The following is a 25,473-nucleotide window of genomic DNA, read 5'->3' on the forward strand; positions in this document are numbered from 1 at the left end:
TCTCTACTCCCTCTCCTTTTCTCTCTACTCCTCTCAACTCCCTCTCCTTTTCTCTCTACTCCTCTCTACCCCTCTCTACACCCTCTCCTTTCCTCTCTATTCCTCTCTACTCCTCTCTACTCCCTCTCCTTTCCTCTCTACTCCTCTCTACACCCTCTCCTTTCCTCTCTACTCCTCTCTACTCCCTCTCCTTTCCTCTCTACTCCTCTCTACTCCTCTCTACTCCCTCTCCTTTCCTCTCTACTCCTCTCTACTCCTCTCTACTCCCTCTCCTTTCCTCTCTACCCCTCTCTACTCCCTCTCCTTTCCTCTCTACTCCTCTATACTCCTCTCTACTCCCTCTCCTTTCCTCTCTATTCCTCTCTACCCTTCTCTACTCCTCTCTCTACTCCTCTGGATTCTCTGGATTCCTCAGCTGTTAACCTCTGCACTACAGCGCCGCCCTGTGGTGCAGATCAGTACTGAAGTTATAAATCAGCCCAGTTCTCAGAGGTTGAATGATCACGCCAAAACAAGTTCTCACAGTCTCTTGTCAGAATTAGACATTCATCCATGTTTCTCACATGTCAAATTTTGAAATGGTTTCAAATGTCAAATTTTGAAGTGTTCAGTTAAGGTTAGGCATTGATTCTGAATTATAAAGTTTAGACGTTAATTAACTCAGAATGGTTAAGGTAATGTTAAGCTTCGTGATAGGCTTCGAACAAAAATTTTGAAAACAACTTTCCATCACTGGATTGAAACATGCAACCAGAGGATCCAGAAGCAGACGTCCGTCCCCGTCCCCCAGAGCCCTAGCAAAACCAAAGCCTACTTGAAGGTTAGACGGCTCACTCCTGTAGTGGTGGGTTTCCACGTCATCTCCCGATGCCCTCAGACATGAACGGACGTGGAATACTGACTTGTATCACGTGTGACTTGGCTGCATGCCAAGCAAGTAGACCTTCTTTCAGCGGTTTTATTTATCAGAATATAGACGTAAAAACAGCAGGTTTATTTTTACAGATTGGACAGAAAAGGGCCCCCAGTCAGTAACATTGTTCAAATCATTTAATGGCAACACAAAACAAGTATGCTTTACAATTCAAGCATCGTTAAAATGAATGAATAACAACATCAGCAAGTAGCATATACAGTAGAAGAACGGCTGAAACAAATCACCATTTTCACTCCAGAATCTTAATAGACAATACAGGACAGAGACAAAGTCGTAATGGTTATTAACACAAATATCATTTGTTGGTTCTACTGAAACACATCCCCGTTTTCCTTCATCAAGAAAACTGATGTTGTTTATGGATTCACTTTTGTCTGAAGGATTTGAGTAGCCTGATTGCTAGTCTGTTCTGTTCTGGCCTTCTTGACAACTATTTATGGAATGGTCTTGTTTGGCTTGACAATGACAAGCTAGAAATTGACACTACACTATAGTAAAGCAAAATAAATGTTTAAAAGGCTTTAAACATTTTGTCTTTTTAACTAAAAGCTGATATCACAGCTTTATCTCTTTGGCACGGAGGAGAAAATATGGAAAAAAAAACAAGCTCTGACAATGAACTGAGCTCAACAACACTATGTACAAAAGGTCATGTAAAAAATGTTATAAATATGTCTAGAACCATAGACACTATGTACATCTTTACACTGTAACATGGACTGTCTGTTCTCCTCCGTAGTTTACTCACACATGGCTGTCAGTGGAGGCTGCTGAGGGGAGGACGGCTCATAATAAAAGATGGAACTGGAGCATATTGAACGGTTTCCACGGTTTCCATGGTTTCCATGGTTTCCATGTGTTTGATGTATTTGAAACCATTCCACTGATTCCGCTTTAGTCATGTGACCACCTGTGATTGGTATGTATAATGTAGACTTGGGTTCAAATATGATTTGTTTTCTTACAAATGCCTAAGCTGGGCTTGATGGAGCTTGCCTGGCACAATGAAACCAATGGAATAATCCCAAAAGTGCAAACACTCAATCTAATCGAATGCTCAAAGTATTTGATGGAAAACAAACACTATGCGAGCCATTTATCCTCCCCTCACCAGCCTCCTCTGGTGGTCAGTGGGCACAGCATGGTTGGGGTCAATTCCATTTGGATTTCTATCAATTCAGAAAGTTAACTTCATTAAGAAGCATTGAAGAGAACTGGAATGTTAGTTTCCTGAATAGACTGGAATTCAAATGGAATTGACCCCAACCCTGGGGCACAGTGCTGTGTTCTGCTGGTGGTGGTGTGAGGTCTTAACCTCAGCCTCCCTCCCTCTCTCATTCCCTCTTCCTCAGTACGATGTAGATGAGACCACTGACCAGGCACAGAGGGAAGGACACCCAGGCCAGAATGTAGGCAAAGCCAAACGCAGCTTCCTCCTCCCCATCCGGACGCATTACCGTGTAGATTATAGCTCCACACATCACAAACAGACCTGGAGAGAGAGAGAGAGAGAGAGAAATAGCGAGAGAGAGAGAGCGAGAGAGCAGAGCGAGAGAGAGAGAGGGAGAGAGAGAGCAGAAAAAAAGGCATTGCCAGTTTTAGACTGTTGGAGATCATCAATTTCATCCAAGTTGACAGACCTAATATTTTGTAACAGACTTGGTTATGTTCTATATTGGGGAGGGATTGAATCTGCTAGTTTCCATGCCCATGTGCAGAAAATGCATTTTTGAATCCAGCCACCTCTACCCACTAAAGCAAATTGAGTTAGATATCTAGCACAAGATGTAGTTTGGTTCCAACTAAGAGATTATGACAGTAAACTAACCCTCATAGGAAGGCACCTAACTTTGAGGCAGTTAACCAAACCTCATAGGAAGGTACCTAACTTTGAGGCAGTTAACCAACCCTCATAGGAAGGTACCTAACTTTGAGGCAGTTAACCAACCCTTATAGGAAGGCACCTAACTTTGAGGCAGTTAACCAACCCTCATAGGAAGGTACCTAACTTTGAGGAATTTAACCAACCCTCATAGGAAGGCACCTAACTTTGAGGCAGTTAACCTACCCTCATAGGAAGGCACCTAACTTTGAGGCAGTTAACCAACACTCATAGGAAGGTACCTAACTTTGAGGACGTTAACCAACCCTCGTAGGAAGGCACCTAACTTTGAGGCAGTTAACCAACCCTCATAGGAAGGCACCTAACTTTGAGGCAGTTAACCAACCCTCATAGGATGGCACCTAACTTTGAGGCAGTTAACCAACCCTCATAGGAAGGTACCTAACTTTGAGGAAGTTAACCAACCCTCATAGGAAGGCACCTAACTTTGAGGCAGTTAACCAACCCTCATAGGAAGGTACCTAACTTTGAGGCAGTTAACCAACCCTCATAGGAAGGCACCTAACTTTGAGGCAGTTAACCAACCCTCATAGGAAGGTACCTAACTTTGAGGCAGTTAACCTACCCTCATAGGAAGGTACCTAACTTTGAGGCAGTTAACCAACCCTCATAGGAAGGTACCTAACTTTGAGGCAGTTAACCTACCCTCATAGAAAGGCACCTAACTTTGAGGCAGTTAACCAACCCTCATAGGAAGGCACCTAACTTTGAGGCAGTTAACCAACCCTCATAGGAAGGTACCTAACTTTGAGGAAGTTAACCAACCCTCATAGGAAGGTACCTAACTTTGAGGACGTTAACCAACCCTCATAGGAAGGCACCTAACTTTGAGGCAGTTAACCAACCCTCATAGGAAGGTACCTAACTTTGAGGAAGTTAACCAACCCTCATAGGAAGGCACCTAACTTTGAGGCAGTTAACCAACCCTCATAGGAAGGCACCTAACATTGAAACAGTAAACCAACCCTCATAGGAAGATACCTAACATTGAAACAGTAAACCAACCCTCGTAGGAAGGCACCTAACATTCAGGCAGTTAACCAACCCTCGCAGAAAGGGACCTAACATTCAGGCAGTTAACCAACCCTCGCAGAAAGGGACCTAACATTCAGGCAGTTAACCAACCCTCGCAGAAAGGGACCTAACATTCAGGCAGTTAACCAACCCTCGTAGTAAGGGACCAAAAATGTAGACAGTAAACCACACCTCATAGTATAGGACCTAACACTGAGACAGTTAACCAACCCTCATTTTAAGTGACCTAACATTGAGACAGTTAACCAACCCTCATAGTATGGGACCTAAAATTAAGATAGTAAACCAACCCGTGTTGTAAGGGACCTAACACTGAGACAGTTAACCAACCCTCATAGTATAGGGCCTAATACTGAGACAGTTAACCAACCCTCATAGTAAGGGACCTAACACTGAGACAGTTAACCAACCCTCATAGTATAGGGCCTAATACTGAGACAGTTAACCAACCCTCATAGTAAGGGACCTAACACTGAGACAGTTAACCAACCCTCATAGTATAGGGCCTAATACTGAGACAGTTAACCAACCCTCATAGTAAGGGACCTAACACTGAGACAGTTAACCAACCCTCATAGTATAGGACCTAATACTGAGACAGTTAACCAACCCTCATAGTAAGGGACCTAACAGTGAGATAGTTAATCAACCCTCGTTGAAAGGGACCTAACACTGAGATAGTTAATCAACCCTCATTGAAAGGGACCTAACACTGAGATAGTTAATCAACCCTCGTTGAAAGGGACCTAACACTGAGATAGTTAACCAACCCTCATAGTATAGGACCTAACAGTGAGATAGTTAATCAACCCTCGTTGAAAGGGACCTAACACTGAGATAGTTAATCAACCCTCGTTGAAAGGGACCTAACACTGAGATAGTTAATCAACCCTCGTTGAAAGGGACCTAACACTGAGATAGTTAATCAACCCTCGTAGTATAGGACCTAACACTGAGATAGTTAACCAACCCTCATAGTATAGGACCTAACACTGAGACAGTTAACCAACCCTCGTAGTATAGGGCCTAATACTGAGACAGTTAACCAACCCTCATAGTATAGGACCTAACACTGAGACAGTTAACCAACCCTCGTAGTATAGGGCCTAATACTGAGACAGTTAACCAACCCTCGTGGTCACATGGGGCCGCCTCCCACTTTGACCTGAGCTATAACATGTCTGTCTTTTACAGATTCAGTTTTTCCCCCAGATCATTTCCCTTCCTGGGCGGTAAGCCCCGCAAAACAACATCCAGGCCCTCTTCTCACCAACATTGTTAGTTGACACCAATATAAGACAACTTTGTATAAACCGGGGGACCCGGCTAGATTAGACAATCGGGGTGATGTGATGTGATACTCACTGGCCAACAAGAACAACAACTTTATGAAGTGTCCATGTAGGCCTTTATGAAGAGGTTGTGAAGGATTCATTAAGCCTTATAAGTGGTCGTACTCACTGGCCAACAAGAACAACAACTTTATGAAGTGTCCATGTAGGCCTTTATGAAGAGGTTGTGAAGGATTCATTAAGCCTTATAAGTGGTCGTACTCACTGGCCAACAAGACCAACAACTTTATGAAGTGTCTATGTAGGCCTTTATGAAGAGGTTATGAAGGATTCATTAAGCCTTATAAGTGGTCGTACTCACTGGCCAACAAGACCAACAACTTTATGAAGTGTCTATGTAGGCCTTTATGAAGAGGTTGTGAAGGATTCATTAAGCCTTATAAGTGGTCGTACTCACTGGCGAGGATCTGGAAGACGGCGGTGAAGAAGAATCGTCCTCCTTTGACCAGGGTGAAGAGCTGACACATGAAGAAGACCAGAGAGAAGAGGCAGAACAGCACTGACAGGACCATGAGGGCCTGAACCGCCTGGATCCAGTCTGAAGAGAGGAGACAGAGGAGGTCTAACATGACATACAACCAGAGGAGGTCTATCATGACATACAACCAGAGGAGATCTAACATGACATACAACCAGAGGAGGTCTAACATGACATACAACCAGAGGAGGTCTAACATGACATACAACCAGAGGAGATCTAACATGACATACAACCAGAGGAGGTCTAACATGACATACAACCAGAGGAGGTCTAACATGACATACAACCAGAGGAGGTCTAACATGACATACAACCAGAGGAGATCTAACATGACATACAACCAGAGGAGATCTAACATGACATACAACCAGAGGAGATCTAACATGACATACAACCAGAGGAGATCTAAAATGACATACAACCAGAGGAGATCTAACATGACATGCAACCAGAGGAGGTCTAACATGACATACAACCAGAGGAGGTCTAACATGACATACAACCAGAGGAGGTCCAACATGACATACAACCAGAGGAGGTCTAACATGACATACAACCAGAGGAGGTCTAACATGACATACAACCAGAGGAGATCTAACATGACATACAACCAGAGGAGATCTAACATGACATACAACCAGAGGTCTAACATGACATACAACCAGAGGTCTAACATGACATACAACCAGAGGTCTAACATGACATACAACCAGAGGAGGTCTAACATGACATACAACCAGAGGAGATCTAACATGACATACAACCAGAGGTCTATCATGACATACAACTAGAGGAGGTCTAACATGACATACAACCAGAGGTGATCTAACATGACATACAACCAGAGGAGGTCTAACATGACATACAACCAGAGGAGGTCTAACATGACATACAACCAGAGGAGATTTAACATGACATACAACCAGAGGAGATCTAACATGACATACAACCAGAGGAGGTCTAACATGACATACAACCAGAGGAGATCTAACATGACATACAACCAGAGGAGGTCTAACATGACATACAACCAGAGGAGGTCTAACATGACATACAACCAGAGGAGATCTAACATGACATACAACCAGAGGAGATCTAACATGACATACAACCAGAGGTCTAACATGACATACAACCAGAGGAGGTCTAACATGACATACAACCAGAGGAGATCTAACATGACATACAACCAGAGGAGGTCTAACATGACATACAACCAGAGGAGATCTAACATGACATACAACCAGAGGAGATCTAACATGACATACAACCAGAGGAGATCTAACATGACATACAACCAGAGGAGATCTAACATGACATACAACCAGAGGAGGTCTAACATGACATACAACCAGAGGAGGTCTAACATGACATACAACCAGAGGAGATCTAACATGACATACAACCAGAGATCTAACATGACATACAACCAGAAGAGATCTAACATGACATACAACCAGAGGAGGTCTAACATGACATACAACCTAATCTAACTCACTAACCTAATCTAACTCACTAACCTAATCTAACTCACTAACCTAATCTAACTCACTAACCTAATCTAACTCACTAACCTAATCTAACTCACTAACCTAACCTAACTCACTAACCTAATCTAACTCACTAACCTAATCTAACTCACTAACCTAATCTAACCTAACTCACTAACCTAATCTAACTCACTAACCTAATCTAACTCACTAACCTAATCTAACTCACTAACCTAATCTAACTCACTAACCTAATCTAACTCACTAACCTAACCTAACTCACTAACCTAACTCACTAACCTAATCTAACTCACTAATCTAACTCACTAACCTAATCTAACTCACTAACCTAATCTAACTCACTAACCTAATCTAACTCACTAACCTAATCTAACTCACTAACCTAACCTAACTCACTAACCTAATCTAACTCACTAACCTAATCTAACTCACTAACCTAATCTAACTCACTAACCTAATCTAACTCACTAACCTAACCTAATCTAACTCACTAACCTAACCTAATCTAACTCACTAATCTAATCTAACTCACTAACCTAATCTAACTCACTAACCTAATCTAACTCACTAACATAATCTAACTCACTAACCTAACCTAATCTAACTCACTAACCTAACTCACTAACCTAATCTAACTCACTAATCTAACTCACTAACCTAATCTAACTCACTAACCTAATCTAACTCACTAACCTAATCTAACTCACTAACCTAACCTAATCTAACTCACTAACCTAACCTAATCTAACTCACTAACCTAATCTAACTCACTAACCTAATCTAACTCACTAACCTAATCTAACTCACTAACCTAATCTAACTCACTAACCTAACCTAATCTAACTCACTAACCTAATCTAACTCACTAACCTAACCTAATCTAACTCACTAACCTAATCTAACTCACTAACCTAATCTAACTCACTAACCTAACCTAATCTAACTCACTAACCTAATCTAACTCACTAACCTAATCTAACTCACTAACCTAACCTAATCTAACTCACTAACCTAATCTAACTCACTAACCTAATCTAACTCACTAACCTAATCTAACTCACTAACCTAATCTAACTCACTAACCTAACCTAATCTAACTCACTAACCTAATCTAACTCACTAACCTAATCTAACTCACTAACCTAATCTAACTCACTAACCTAATCTAACTCACTAACCTAACCTAATCTAACTCACTAACCTAATCTAACTCACTAACCTAATCTAACTCACTAACCTAACCTAATCTAACTCACTAACCTAATCTAACTCACTAACCTAATCTAACTCACTAACCTAATCTAACTCACTAACCTAATCTAACTCACTAACCTAACCTAATCTAACTCACTAACCTAACTCACTAACCTAATCTAACTCACTAATCTAACTCACTAACCTAATCTAACTCACTAACCTAATCTAACTCACTAACCTAATCTAACTCACTAACCTAATCTAACTCACTAACCTAATCTAACTCACTAACCTAACCTAATCTAACTCACTAACCTAATCTAACTCACTAACCTAATCTAACTCACTAACCTAATCTAACTCACTAACCTAATCTAACTCACTAACCTAATCTAACTCACTAACCTAACCTAATCTAACTCACTAACCTAATCTAACTCACTAACCTAACCTAATCTAACTCACTAACCTAATCTAACTCACTAACCTAATCTAACTCACTAACCTAACCTAATCTAACTCACTAACCTAATCTAACTCACTAACCTAATCTAACTCACTAACCTAACCTAATCTAACTCACTAACCTAATCTAACTCACTAACCTAATCTAACTCACTAACCTAATCTAACTCACTAACCTAATCTAACTCACTAACCTAACCTAATCTAACTCACTAACCTAATCTAACTCACTAACCTAACTCACTAACCTAATCTAACTCACTAATCTAACTCACTAACCTAATCTAACTCACTAACCTAATCTAACTCACTAACCTAATCTAACTCACTAACCTAACCTAATCTAACTCACTAACCTAACCTAATCTAACTCACTAACCTAATCTAACTCACTAACCTAATCTAACTCACTAACCTAATCTAACTCACTAACCTAATCTAAAATAAAACTAACCTAATCTAACTCACTAACCTAACCTAATCTAACTCACTAACCTAATCTAACTCACTAACCTAACCTAATCTAACTCACTAACCTAATCTAACTCACTAACCTAATCTAACTCACTAACCTAACCTAATCTAACTCACTAACCTAATCTAACTCACTAACCTAATCTAACTCACTAACCTAACCTAAACTAACTCACTAACCTAATCTAACTCACTAACCTAATCTAACTCACTAACCTAATCTAACTCACTCACCTAATCTAACTCACTAACCTAACCTAATCTAACTCACTAACCTAATCTAACTCACTAACCTAACCTAATCTAACTCACTAACCTAATTTAACTCACTAACCAAATCTAACTCACTAACCTAATCTAACTCACTAACCTAACCTAATCTAACTCACTAACCTAACTCACTAACCTAATCTAACTCACTAATCTAACTCACTAACCTAATCTAACTCACTAACCTAATCTAACTCACTAACCTAATCTAACTCACTAACCTAACCTAATCTAACTCACTAACCTAACCTAATCTAACTCACTAACCTAATCTAACTCACTAACCTAATCTAACTCACTAACCTAACCTAATCTAACTCACTAACCTAATCTAACTCACTAACCTAACCTAATCTAACTCACTAACCTAATCTAACTCACTAACCTAATCTAACTCACTAACCTAACCTAATCTAACTCACTAACCTAATCTAACTCACTAACCTAACCTAATCTAACTCACTAACCTAATCTAACTCACTAACCTAATCTAACTCACTAACCTAATCTAACTCACTAACCTAACCTAATCTAACTCACTAACCTAATCTAACTCACTAACCTAATCTGATTACCCATTAATCGACATCTATTGCAGGATAGATCCATGTTAGAGTTTACATAGCTGGCCATACACTGAGTTTACAAAACATTATGAGAGATTAAACAAGACCAACAGCCTGAATTTGTCAGGGCATGGACTCTACAAGGTGAGGAAAGCGTTCCACAGGGATGCTGGCCCATGTTGACTCCAATGCTTCCCACAGTTGTGTCAAGTTTATTTTATTTTTTATTTCTTTATCCGTTATTTTACCAGGTAAATTGACTGAGAACACGTTCTCATTTACAGCAATGACCTGGGGAATAGTTACAGGGGAGAGGAGGGGGATGAATGAGCCAATTGTAAACTGGGGATTATTAAGTGACCATGATGGTTTTAGGGTCAGATTGGGAAGTTGGTTGGATGTCCTTTGGGTGGTGGACCATTCTTGATACACACAGGGGAAACTGTTGAGCATGAAAACGCCCGACATCGTTGCAGTTCTTGACACAAACCGGTACAGTATGGAGTACAATGCCACAGTTCTATTAGACAGTATGGAGCACAATGCCACAGTTCTATTAGACAGTATGGAGCACAATGCCACAGTTCTATTAGACAGTATGGAGCACAATGCCACAGTTCTATTAGACAGTATGGAGCACAATGCCACAGAGGAGTTCAGAAGAGGGGAACTCCCTCAAACTGCAATTTCACAGGCTGGGATCCACCTCAGACTGTTATTCCACAGGCTGGGATCCACCTCAGACTGTTATTCCACAGGCTGGGATCCACCTCAGACTGTTATTCCACAGGCTGGGATCCACCTCAGACTGTTATTCCACAGGCTGGGATCCACCTCAGACTGTTATTCCACAGGCTGGGATCCACCTCAGACTGTTATTCCACAGGCTGGGATCCACCTCAGACTGTTATTCCACAGGCTGGGATCCACCTCAGACTGTTATTCCACAGGCTGGGATCCACCTCAGACTGTTATTCCACAGGCTGGGATCCACCTCAGACTGTTATTCCACAGGCTGGGATCCACCTCAGACTGTTATTCCACAGGCTGGGATCCACCTCAGACTGTTATTCCACAGGCTGGGATCCACCTCAGACTGTTATTCCACAGACTGGGATCCACCTCAGACTGTTATTCCACAGGCTGGGATCCACCTCAGACTGTTATTCCACAGACTGGGATCCACCTCAGACTGTTATTCCACAGGCTGGGATCCACCTCAGACTGTTATTCCACAGGCTGGGATCCACCTCAGACTGTTATTACACAGACTGGGATCCACCTCAGACTGTTATTCCACAGGCTGGGATCCACCTCAGACTGTTATTCCACAGGCTGGGATCCACCTCAGACTGTTATTCTACAGACTGGGATCCGCTCTTTGCAGCTGTTGCAAGAGCACTTCATTCATTGTTGGTTGCAAAAACAATGATTGATAGGCAGCTTAACCTTCTTCAATTCAACCGTTATTGGGTTAAAATACATTGGTGAAAAGCAATCCACAACAATCACAATCCGTACGGCGCAAATAACTAAATGAGAGGGCAGCAGTGTGATTCACATCAATGCACTATGTAGATATCAATAATAAGTGATATCAGTATCACCCGTAGACGACACCACTGCACCTGTAGACGACACCACTGCACCCGTAGACAACACCACTACACCACTGCACCCGTAGACAACACCACTGCACCCGTAGACAACAGCACTGCACCACTGCACCCGTAGACAACACCACTACACCACTGCACAACTGCACCCGTAGACAACACTACTACACCACTGCACCCGTAGACAACACCACTGCACCCGTAGACGACACCACTGCACCCGTAGACGACACCACTGCACCACTGCACCCGTAGACAACACCACTGCACCCGTAGACGACACCACTGCACCACTGCAACCGTAGACGACACCACTGCACCCGCAGACAACACCACTGCACCCGTAGACGACACCACTGCACCCGTAGACGACACCACTGCACCCGTAGACGACACCACTGCACCCGTAGACGACACCACTGCACCACTGCAACCGTAGACGACACCACTGCACCCGCAGACAACACCACTGCACCCGTAGACGACACCACTGCACCCGTAGACGACACCACAACACCCGTAGACAACACCACTGCACCCGTAGACAACACCACTGCACCACTGCACCCGTAGACAACACCACTACACCACTGCACCCGTAGACAACACCACTACACCACTGCAACCGTAGACAACACCACTGCACCCGTAGACGACACCACTGCACCCGTAGACGACACCACTTCACCTGTAGATGACACCACTGCACCCGTAGACGACACCACTGCACCCGTAGACGACACCACTGCACCACTGCACCCGTAGACGACACCACTGCACCCGTAGACGACACCACTGCATCCGTAGACGACACCACTGCACCCGTAGACAATACCACTACACCACTGCACCACTGCACCCGTAGACAACACCACTACACCACTGCACCCGTAGACAACACCACTGCACCCGTAGACGACACCACTGCACCCGTAGACAACACCACTGCACCCGTAGACAACACCACTGCACCACTGCACACGTAGACAACACCACTACACCACTGCACCACTGCACCCGTAGACGACACCACTGCACCCGTAGACGACACCACTGCACCCGTAGACGACACCACTGCACCCGTAGACGACACCACTGCACCCGTAGACGACACCACTGCAGCACTGCACCCGTAGACAACACCACTGCACCTGTAGACGACACCACTGCACCACTGCAACCGTAGACGACACCACTGCACCCGCAGACAACACCACTGCACCCGTAGACGACACCACTGCACCCGTAGACAACACCACTGCACCACTGCACCCGTAGACAACACCACTACACCACTACACCACTGCAACCGTAGACGACACCACTGCACCCGTAGACGACACCACTGCACCCGTAGACAACACCACTGCACCCGTAGACGACACCACTGCACCCGTAGACGACACCACTGCACCACTACACCCGTAGACGGCACCACTGCACCCGTAGACGACACCACTGCACCACTGCACCCGTAGACAACACCACTACACCACTGCACCCGTAGACGACACCACTGCACCCGTAGACGACACCACTGCACCCGTAGACGACACCACTGCACCACTACACCCGTAGACGGCACCACTGCACCCGTAGACGACACCACTGCACCACTGCACCCTTAGACAACACCACTGCACCCGTAGACGACAACACTGCACCCGTAGACGACACCACTGCACCCGTAGACTAAACCACTGCACCACTGCACCCGTAGACGACACCACTGCACCCGTAGACTGCACCACTGCACCCGTAGATGACACCACTGCACCCTTAGACAACACCACTGCACCCGTAGACGACAACACTGCACCCGTAGACGACACCACTGCACCCGTAGACTAAACCACTGCACCACTGCACCCGTAGACGACACCACTGCACCCGTAGACTACACCACTGCACCCGTAGATGACACCACTGCACCCGTAGACAACACCACTGCACCACTGCACCCGTAGACGACACCACTGCACCACTGCACCCGTAGACAACACCACTGCACCCGTAGACGACACCACTGCACCCGTAGACAACACCACTGCACCCGTAGACGACACCACTGCACCCGTAGACGACACCACTGCACCCGTAGACAACACCACTGCTGTCATCCTGACATCCAAGCGTTTATTCAGGTTGGATAAAAGCCCATTCCTGCTCTTTTCCCACGATCCATCAAACCCATTTGGTGTGTCATCATAGTGGTCTCTGTCTTGTGGTCAGACTCACTCAGACGGAACAAATTTAAACTTGCACCTTTTAACAAAGCTAATTTGAATATCATTGAGAAAACAGAATGGTGTCAAAGATTTTTTTACACAAACAATCCTTTCTGAATTTAACAGTAATCCTAGAAGTAATCATTTAGTTTTCCAAACTGATCTGTTATCTGATTACAATGTTTTTGCTGGTAAAGTAACAGATTACAGTTTTTTTTGTTTGTAATCTGTTACTTGTACCGGATTGAATGTAAGCCTTCACTCCCCAACGCTGCACACAACCTAACATAATTTATATATAACATAAAGTAGCACAACATATCAAAACATGAACACCTAACTCCTGATAGGTGGGAGGCTGGCTTACTGTAAAGCACTTTGTGACAAATGTTGCTGTAAAATGGGATATATGAATGAATTTGATTGGCTGATTAACTGATAACAGAGCTGGAGCTGTCATCATGTAAAATCTCATTATTGGATAGAGGTTGGATGAGAGTGTTGGCTTACACAGAATGCAGTATCACTATTGTCCTCTAGGTGGATAATGATAGTTTGACCTCTAGGTGGATAATGATAGTTTGACCTCTAGGTGGATAATGATAGTTTGACCTCTAGGTAGATAATGATAGTTTGTCCTCTAGGTGGATAATGATGGTTTGTCCTCTAGGTGGATAATGATTGTTTAACCTCTAGGTGGATAGTGGAGACGGTAGAGAAAGCAAGACACCCCACACCCTCATGTTGTCTGGTGAGGGCGGGGCCACTCTGGTCTACTTATTGGCTGGCAGAGGGAGTTCCCCAGGGCCTGACATCTCACTGGCTCATGTTTTATTTCAGAGCGGGACGAAGGGGGCGAGCGGGAGGGGACGATAAGTAGACCAGAGCAAGCTCTTCCCTCTCTGGTATGAGATATTATGGAGGAACAGTCAACATGACAGATATTATGGAGGAACAGTCAGCATGACAGATATTATGGAGGAACAGTCAGCATGCCAGATATTATGGAGGAACAGTCAGTCAGCATGCTAGATATTATGGAGGAACAGTCAGTCAGCATGCTAGATATTATGGAGGAACAGTCAGCATGACAGATATTATGGAAGAACAGTCAGCATGCCAGATATTATGGAGGAACAGTCAGCATGCTAGATATTATGGAGGAACAGTCAGCATGCCAGATATTATGGAGGAACAGTCAGTCAGCATGCTAGATATTATGGAGGAACAGTCAGTCAGCATGCTAGATATTATGGAGAAACAGTCAGTCAGCATGACAGATATTATGGAGGAACAGTCAGCATGCCAGATATTATAGAAACACAGTCAGTCAGCATGCCAGATATTATGGAGGAACAGTCAGTCAGCATAACAGATATTATGGAGGAACAGTCAGAATGACATATATTATAGAGGAACAGTCAGCATGTCAGATATTATGGAGGAACAGTCAGCATGACAGATATTATGGAGGAACAGTCAGTCAGCATGACAGATAATATGGAAGAACAGTCAGCATGACAGATATTATAGAGGAACAGTCAGTCAGCATGTCAGATATTATGGAGGAACAGTCAGTATGTCAGATATTATGGAGGAACAGTCAGTCAGCATGACAGATATTATGGAGGAACAGTCAATATTACAGATATTATGGAGGAACAGTCAGCATGACAGATATTATGGAGGTACAGTCAGTCAGCATGACAGATATTATGGAGGAACAGTCAGTCAGCATGCTAGATATTATGGAGGAACAGTTTGTCAGCATGCTAGATAATATGGAGGAACAGTCTGTCAGCATGCCAGATAATATGGAGGAACAGTCAGTCAGCATGACAGATATTATGGCGGAACAGTAAGTCAGCATGCCAGATATTATGGAGGAACTGTCAGCATGACAGATATTATGGAGGAACAGTCAGTCAGCATGTCAGATATTATAGAGGAACAGTCAGTCAGCATGTCAGATATTATAGAGGAACAGTCAGTAAGCATGACAGATATTATGGAGGAACAGTCAGCATGACAGATATTATGGAAGAACAGTCAGCATGCCAGATATTATGGAGGAACAGTCAGCATGCCAGATATTATGGAGGAACAGTCAGCATGCCAGATATTATGGAGGAACAGTCAGTCAGCATGCTAGATATTATGGAGGAACAGTCAGTCAGCATGCTAGATATTATGGAGAAACAGTCAGTCAGCATGACAGATATTATGGAGGAACAGTCAGCATGACAGATATTATGGAGGAACAGTCAGCATGCCAGATATTATGGAGGAACAGTCAGTCAGCATGACAGATATTATGGAGGAACAGTCAGCATGACAGATATTATGGAGGAACAGTCAGTCAGCATGCCAGATATTATTGAGGAACAGTCAGCATGCCAGATATTATAGAAACACAGTCAGTCAGCATGCCAGATATTATGGAGGAACAGTCAGTCAGCATAACAGATATTATGGAGGAACAGTCAGAATGACATATATTATAGAGGAACAGTCAGCATGTCAGATATTATGGAGGAACAGTCAGCATGACAGATATTATGGAGGAACAGTCAGCCAGCATGACAGATAATATGGAGGAACAGTCAGCATGACAGATATTATAGAGGAACAGTCAGTCAGCATGTCAGATATTATGGAGGAACAGTCAGTATGTCAGATATTATGGAGGAACAGTCAGTCAGCATGACAGATATTATGGAGGAACAGTCAATATTACAGATATTATGGAGGAACAGTCAGCATGACAGATATTATGGAGGAACAGTCAGCATGCCAGATATTATGGAGGAACAGTCAGCATGCCAGATATTATGGAGGAACAGTCAGTCAGCATGCTAGATATTATGGAGGAACAGTCAGTCAGCATGCTAGATATTATGGAGAAACAGTCAGTCAGCATGACAGATATTATGGAGGAACAGTCAGCATGACAGATATTATGGAGGAACAGTCAGCATGCCAGATATTATGGAGGAACAGTCAGTCAGCATGACAGATATTATGGAGGAACAGTCAGCATGACAGATATTATGGAGGAACAGTCAGTCAGCATGCCAGATATTATTGAGGAACAGTCAGCATGCCAGATATTATAGAAACACAGTCAGTCAGCATGCCAGATATTATGGAGGAACAGTCAGTCAGCATAACAGATATTATGGAGGAACAGTCAGAATGACATATATTATAGAGGAACAGTCAGCATGTCAGATATTATGGAGGAACAGTCAGCATGACAGATATTATGGAGGAACAGTCAGCCAGCATGACAGATAATATGGAGGAACAGTCAGCATGACAGATATTATAGAGGAACAGTCAGTCAGCATGTCAGATATTATGGAGGAACAGTCAGTATGTCAGATATTATGGAGGAACAGTCAGTCAGCATGACAGATATTATGGAGGAACAGTCAATATTACAGATATTATGGAGGAACAGTCAGCATGACAGATATTATGGAGGTACAGTCAGTCAGCATGACAGATATTATGGAGGAACAGTCAGTCAGCATGCTAGATATTATGGAGGAACAGTCTGTCAGCATGCTAGATAATATGGAGGAACAGTCTGTCAGCATGCCAGATAATATGGAGGAACAGTCAGTCAGCATGACAGATATTATGGCGGAACAGTAAGTCAGCATGCCAGATATTATGGAGGAACAGTCAGCATGACAGATATTATGGAGGAACAGTCAGTCAGCATGTCAGATATTATAGAGGAACAGTCAGTCAGCATGTCAGATATTATGGAGGAACAGTCAGTCAGCATGACAGATATTATGGAGGAACAGTCAGTCAGCATGACAGATATTATGGAGGAACAGTCAGTCAGCATGTCAGATATTATGGAGGAACAGTCAGCATGTCAGATATTATGGAGGAACAGTCAGTCAGCATGACAGATATTATGGAGGAACAGTCAATATTACAGATATTATGGAGGAAGAGTCAGCGTGACAGATATTATGGAGGAACAGTCAGCCAGCATGACAGATATTATAGAGGAACAGTCAGTCAGCATGACAGATATTATGGAGGAACAGTCAGCATGACAGATAATATGGAGGAACAGTCAGTCAGCATGACAGATATTATGGAGGAACAGTCAGCATGACAGATAATATGGAGGAACAGTCAGTCAGCATGTCAGATATTATGGAGGAACAGTCAGTCAGCATGACAGATATTATGGAGGAACAGTCAGTCAGCATGACAGATATTATGGAGGAACAGTCAGTCAGCATGACAGATATTACGGAGGAACAGTCAGCATGACAGGTATTATGGAGGAACAGTCAGCATGCCAGATATTATGGAGGAACAGTCAGCATGTCAGATATTATGGAGGAACAGTCAGTCAGCATGCCAGATATTATAGAGGAACAGTCAGCATGTCAGATATTATGGAGGAACAGTCAGCATGACAGATATTATGGAGGAACAATCAGTCAGCACAACATATATTATGGAGTAACAGTCAGCATGACAGATATTATGGAGGAACAGTCAGTCAGCATGACAGATATTATGGAGGAACAGTCAGTCAGCATGACAGATATTATGGAGTAACAGTCAGCATGACAGATAATATGGAGGAACAGTCAGTCAGCATGTCAGATATTATGGAGGAACAGTCAGTCAGCATGACAGATATTATGGAGGAACAGTCAGCATGCCAGATATTATGGAGGAACAGTCAGTCAGCATGTCAGATATTATGGAGGAACAGTCAGTCAGCATGACAGATATTATGGAGGAACAGTCAGTCAGCATGTCAGATATTATGGAGGAGCAGTCAGCATGACAGATATTATGGAGGAACAGTCAGTCAGCATGACAGATATTATGGAGGAACAGTCAGTCAGCATGACAGATGTTATGGAGGAACAGTCTGTCAGCATGACAGATATTATGGAGGAACAGTCAGTCAGCATGACAGATATTATGGAGGAACAGTCAGCATGTCAGATATTATAGAGGAACAGTCAGCATGTCAGATATTATAGAGGAACAGTCAGTCAGCATGACAGATATTATGGAGGAACAGTCAGTCAGCATGACAGATATTATGGAGGAACAGTCAGCATGTCAGATATTATAGAGGAACAGTCAGCATGTCAGATATTATAGAGGAACAGTCAGTCAGCATGACAGATATTATGGAGGAACAGTCAGCATGCCAGATATTATGGAGGAACAGTCAGTCAGCATGTCAGATATTATGGAGGAACAGTCAGTCAGCATGACAGATATTATGGAGGAACAGTCAACATGTCAGATATTATAGAGGAACAGTCAGCATGTCAGATATTATAGAGGAACAGTCAGTCAGCATGACAGATATTATGGAGGAACAGTCAGTCAGCATGACAGATATTATGGAGGAACAGTCAGCATGACAGATATTATAGAGGAACAGTCAGCATGCCAGTTATTATGGAGGAATCGTGAGCTCATGTGGGAAAGCCTGCTCATGCGATAGAGGAAAGGCCCCACTTAGACAGACAGGAACCGTGTCCATTTTTTTCAATGGTAAACCGTCTGAGTAAAATATGCTATTCATCCACCATCTTTGGTACTAGTGTCTTAGACAAACCTTCATTGCTGGCAGAACTGCAGTGATATCCTGCGTTAGTAGTGAGACAGCTGTACCACAGGTCAGTATTCTTGGTTCCTCCTACAGTCCAGGCCTGGAACACAACACCACACAATGAATATAAACAACACACCACAATGAATATAAACGACACAACACAATGAATATAAACGACACACCCACCACACAACACAATGAAAATAAACAACACAACAGAATGAATGTAAACGACACACCCACAACACAACACAATGAAAATAAACAACACAACAGAATGAATATAAACGACACACCCACAACACAACACAATGAATATAAACGACACACCCACCACACAACACAATGAATATAAACAACACAACAGAATGAATATAAACAACACACCCAACACACAACACAATGAATATAAACGACACACCCACCACACAACACAATGAATATAAACGACACACCCAACACACAACACAATGAATATAAACAACACAACAGAATGAATATAAACAACACAACAGAATGAAAATAAACAACACAACACAATGAAAATAAACCACACAACACAATGAAAATAAACAACACAACAGAATGAATATAAACGACACACCCACCACACAACACAATGAATATAAACAGCACAACACAATGAATATAAACAACACACCCACCACACAACACAATGAAAATAAACAACACAACACAATGAATATAAACGACACACCCACCACACATCACAATGAAAATAAACAACATAACAGAATGAATATAAACGACACACCCACAACACAACACAATGAATATAAACGACACACCCACCACACAACACAATGAATATAAACAACACACCCACAACACAACACAATGAATATAAACGACACACCCACAACACAACACAATGAATATAAACAACACAACAGAATGAATGTAAAGAACACACCCACAATGAAAATAAACAACACAACAGAATGAATGTAAACGACACACCCACAACACAATGAATATAAACGACACACCCACAACACAACACAATGAATGTAAACGACACACCCACAACACAATGAAAATAAACAACACACCCACAACACAATGAATATAAACGACACACCCACAACACAACACAATGAATGTAAACGACACAACACAATGAATGTAAACGACACAACACAATGAATGTAAACGACACACCCACAACACAATGAATGTAAACGACACAACACAATGAATGTAAACGACACAGCCGCAACACAATGAATATAAGCGACACACCCACAACACAACACAGCATTACGCATAGAACACCCAGCCACATCCATAGACTGTGTCAGTACACGACACACTATCACACACAGATGCACTTGGCTGCAGTAAGAAAGCCATCTCTATCTACGCCCATTCAACATAGCCTAGATATACGTGTTTATTACTTCTAAGCAAGATAACTTTTTGGGTTCTCAGATGCTTACAATGATCTTTTGATTATTGCTTGAGCCGTCGCTAAGCAGTTGTTAGCTAGAATGCTAACGCTCATTGATATAATCTGTAGCAAAGCTAGCCAAAGAGACATTTTACTAGTGTTTTTAAAAGTGTAAGGCAGTTGATTTGCGATGATGACACACACATTATATTAAGCAGGACATTCATACGAGTGTTAAAATCCAATTCTAATCCCAAAGGAGTGTGAAATGCACTCGTAAGCATCACGTAATTAAGACTTGTTTTGGCGACGTTCTATACGAATTCTGCCTTGTTCTGCCACCAACTTGTGTGCAGCAATGTTTGGAAACACAGAAAGGGGTCTATAGTCTGTATTTAAAACACAGAACACCCAGACACATCTATGATACAGCCTTAAAACACAGAACACCCAGACACATATATGAAACAGCCTTAAAACACAGAACACCCAGACACATCTATGAAACAGCCTTAAAACACAGAACACCCAGACACATCTATGAAACAGCCTTAAAACACAGAACACCCAGACACATCTATGAAACAGCTTTAAAACACAGAACACTCAATGAACTCAACTCACACACAAAGGGTGTGTTTACACAGGCAGCCCAATTCAGATATTTATTTTCAGCGGTTTGGCAAATAATTGATCCCAAAGATCCGAATTGGGTGTAAACGCACCCACTCACAAGAACACCCCCCCCCCCCCCCCCCCCACCACCACAACATGTGCATAGCCTGCTAAAAGTAGGACAAGAGGTTCCCAGATCCATCGTGAAACTACATACGCCCATCCCCTCACACAGGTTCAAATAGCATTTGTTTACTCTCTAAAACTTTAGCTTGATCCAGCTTGTCTGGACACAATGGAACCAATCACATTATATAGTGCCGTCCCAAAAGTGCAAGCAACCACGCCCATTTCAATCAAATGCTGAAATATTTGAGCCCAGGTCTGACACATCAGTTAATTGAAGCGACCCTGCCCTGTCCCAGATGGTTAAACAAGCCTGGATAGCCCCTATTGACTACACTGTCTTACTGACACACACACACACAACCCCCCCCCCCCCCCCCCACACACACACACACACACACACACAGTGCTATAGTACAGTAGGCAGCCAGAAATATCATAGCTACTCACATTGTATTATAGTAGGGTATAGACAACAATATCATAGTTACTCACATTGGCAATTGTTGAGACAAACAGTAAGACCAGGATGATGAGGTGCAAGATGAGCACTGCGAGCAGGATGAGCAGCATTTTCTGAAAGATCTACACGTGGAGACAAACACACAGGAACCACAGTTATCAGACCAGAGGTCTACCGTACTGATTCAGCATCAATTATTTGAAGTGGTACTTCATATTGACACCAGGTGGCGCCATTTCCACATTTACTCATCACACCCATATGTTTACTTCAAATTGAAAAGTATGAATCCCGTAACATTGGAGTGGATAAAAGCACGGAGTTAGAGGAATGTCCCAACAATGTAAAATATTTACAAACAATTAAACACGTACATCAATATTATTCATGCAGCAGAGCACATCGTTGAGAAAAAATAATATATATAATCAACAACAGTCGCACTCTACTTAGAAAGTTTCCATAGACGTTTTGAAACGACAAGTGAGTAGCCGAGTTGAGATATAAAACGAAATGCAAATCAATGCATGATCAAAACAGCTCCATATGCCTGTGGAGAACTCCACCAACGCAGCTCGGTTGTGCGCCTGTCTGGAGTGGACCGTTATTTACTAGACAAAATTAAACGATGAGTCGTTCAAGAATTCTACAAACTCCCCCCCCAAAAAACTATTCGATTACAATGTATCAAAAATAAATTCGAATAATTGATCAAAACGCAGCTGTAGGCCAATCAGATGAAAATAAATAAATCCAACTTGATTCAACTCCAAGAATAAAGTTGATACATTCCGTTAGTGGGAGGAGGAGAAATGAAATCAATAAAACTATCGGGATATTCATCCTTTGAAAGAAAATGTTAAAAAAAACCCGGTAAATTAAGATTCCATATTGTATCAACTTACAGAAAGCAACGGCTGTGGTAAATTTCCCTTTAAAAATGAGTGTTAAGGAGTTGAAGCGATCCCAGCTAGTGCACAGATCCCGCTGTAGATACTAGAAGCACTATTCCAGATGTACCACAGCCACACTACACGCTTTTCTTTGCGTGAGAACACCGCCCTACGCACGTCGGTTCGTCACTGCCGCTAGGCTCCCGCTCCAACTATTATTTGGGAACGGTTTGTTTTTCTGAACTATACAGCTGGCTAAAGGCTGCTACCAACCCCACAGTGGTATTCAGGGGAAACGTTCCTTGGAAATTGCTTAGCCAGTGTGTCGTTGTAGATTACATTTTAACAAGGGTGGTTGGAGTGGAAAATAAACAAATTGGTCTCTTTTCGATGGGTATTTAATTTTTTATTCCCACACTGCTGTAAAATAGTACACCAAAAACACTCTTTGTAGGGACAGAAAACTAAACACATCAACTATCTAATTTCAGTGTTCTTATTTGATCTATCACCATGTCAACCAATTCATATATTTTAAGAAAAATAGTTTTTTTCCATCATCAATAATAGATTTCTTGAGGCTTGTGTTTGTTTTACATTCTAACAAGACAAAGTCTTAGTCCCAAATGAGATCCTGTTGCATATTATGTACTACTTTGGATCAGACTCCTATGTGCCATGGTCTAATGTAGTGAACTGTATAGGGAATAGGGTGCCATAGGGCTCTGGTCTAAAGTAGTGCACTACATAGGGAATAGGGTGCCATTGGCCATAGGGCTCTGGTCTAAAGTAGTGCACTACATAGGGAGTAGGGTGTCATAGGGCTCTGGTCTAAAGTAGTGCACTACATAGGGAATAGGGTGCCATTGGCCATAGGGCTCTGGTCTAAAGTAGTGCACTACATAGGGAATAGGGTGCCATTGGCCATAGGGCTCTGGTCTAAAGTAGTGCACTACATAGGGAATAGGGTGCCATTGGCCATAGGACTCTGGTCTAAAGTAGTGCACTACATAGGGAATAGGGTGGTATTTAGGAGGCAATAACGTTGAGATATTACATCAGTTGGTTGAAGTGGCCCTGCCCTGTTCCACATGGTTAAACAAGACTGGATAGCCCCTATTGACACTGACAAACTGACACGCACACAGACACACGGGGGATTGGCCGTCTGGCAAAAAACAGATGGACCGGACCATTTTTTTGTTGGGTGGGCTGCTTGAAATTGACACACACTTATATATATATATATATATATATATATATACAGTGGGGCAAAAAAGTATTTAGTCAGCCACTAATTGTGCAAGTTCTCCCACTTAAAAAGATGAGAGAGGCCTGTAATTTTCATCATAGGTACACTTCAACTATGACAGACAAAATTAGAAAAGAAATCCAGAAAATCCCATTGGAGGATTTTTAATGAATTTATTTGCAAATTATGGTGGAAAATAAGTATTTGGTCAATAACAAAAGTTTATCTCAATACTTTGTTATATACCCTTTGTTGGCAATGACAAAACATTTCTGTAAGTCTTCACAAGGTTTTCACACACTGTTTGGCCCATTCCTCCATGCAGATCTCCTCTAGAGCAGTGATGTTTTGGGGCTGTTGCTGGGCAACACGGACTTTCAACTCCCTCCAAATACTTTTTATGGGGTTGAGATCTGGAGATCTGGATCTGGCTAGGCCACTCCAGGACCTTGAAATGCTTCTTACGAAGCCACTCCTTCGTTGCCCGGGCGGTGTGTTTGGGATCATTGTCATGCTGAAAGACCCAGCCACGTTTCATCTTCAATGCCCTTGCTGATGGAAGGAGGTTTTCACTCAAAATCTCACGATACATGGCCCCATTCATTATTTCCTTTACACGGATCAGTCGTCCTGGTCCCTTTGCAGAAAAACAGCCCCAAAGCATGATGTTTCCACCCCCATGCTTCACAGTAGGTATGGTGTTCTTTGGATGCAACTCAGCCTTCTTTGTCCTCCAAACACGACGGGTTGAGTTTTTACCAAAAAGTAATATTTTGGTTTCATCTGACCATATGACATTCTCCCAATTTTCTTCTGGATCATCCAAATGCTCTCCAGCAAACTTCAGACGGGCTTGGACATGTCCTGGCTTAAGCAGGGGGACACGTCTGGCACTACAGGATTTGAGTCCCTGACTGCAGTCAGAGCAGGAGATGTTCACCCCTCCATGTCCAGACTGCAAATGAATCACACAGCAGTCCCTCCTAGCTGCAGTCAGAGCAGGAGATGTTCACCCCTCCACGTCCAGACTGCAGTCAGAGCAGGAGATGTTCACCCCT

The 25,473-nt window shown here is 42.7% G+C and overlaps 1 protein-coding gene across 1 annotated transcript; it reads right to left on the bottom strand.

Annotated features, from left to right (window-relative positions):
- Positions 1-1,031: 1,031 nt before the first annotated feature.
- LOC139421597 (peripheral myelin protein 22-like) lies at positions 1,032-23,406 on the bottom strand. The gene is made up of 5 exons (XM_071172649.1): positions 23,176-23,406; positions 22,303-22,392; positions 19,659-19,752; positions 5,625-5,765; positions 1,032-2,429 (listed from the first exon to the last, which is right to left on the bottom strand). Exons 2-5 carry the CDS (start codon positions 22,378-22,380, stop codon positions 2,272-2,274), a joined length of 471 nt encoding a protein of 156 aa, XP_071028750.1. The 5' UTR covers positions 22,381-22,392; positions 23,176-23,406; the 3' UTR covers positions 1,032-2,271.
- Between the last annotated feature and the right edge of the window lie 2,067 nt (positions 23,407-25,473).

The sequence above is a fragment of the Oncorhynchus clarkii genome, chromosome 12 (assembly GCF_045791955.1).
Source record: "Oncorhynchus clarkii lewisi isolate Uvic-CL-2024 chromosome 12, UVic_Ocla_1.0, whole genome shotgun sequence".
Lineage (NCBI taxonomy): Eukaryota > Metazoa > Chordata > Actinopteri > Salmoniformes > Salmonidae > Oncorhynchus > Oncorhynchus clarkii.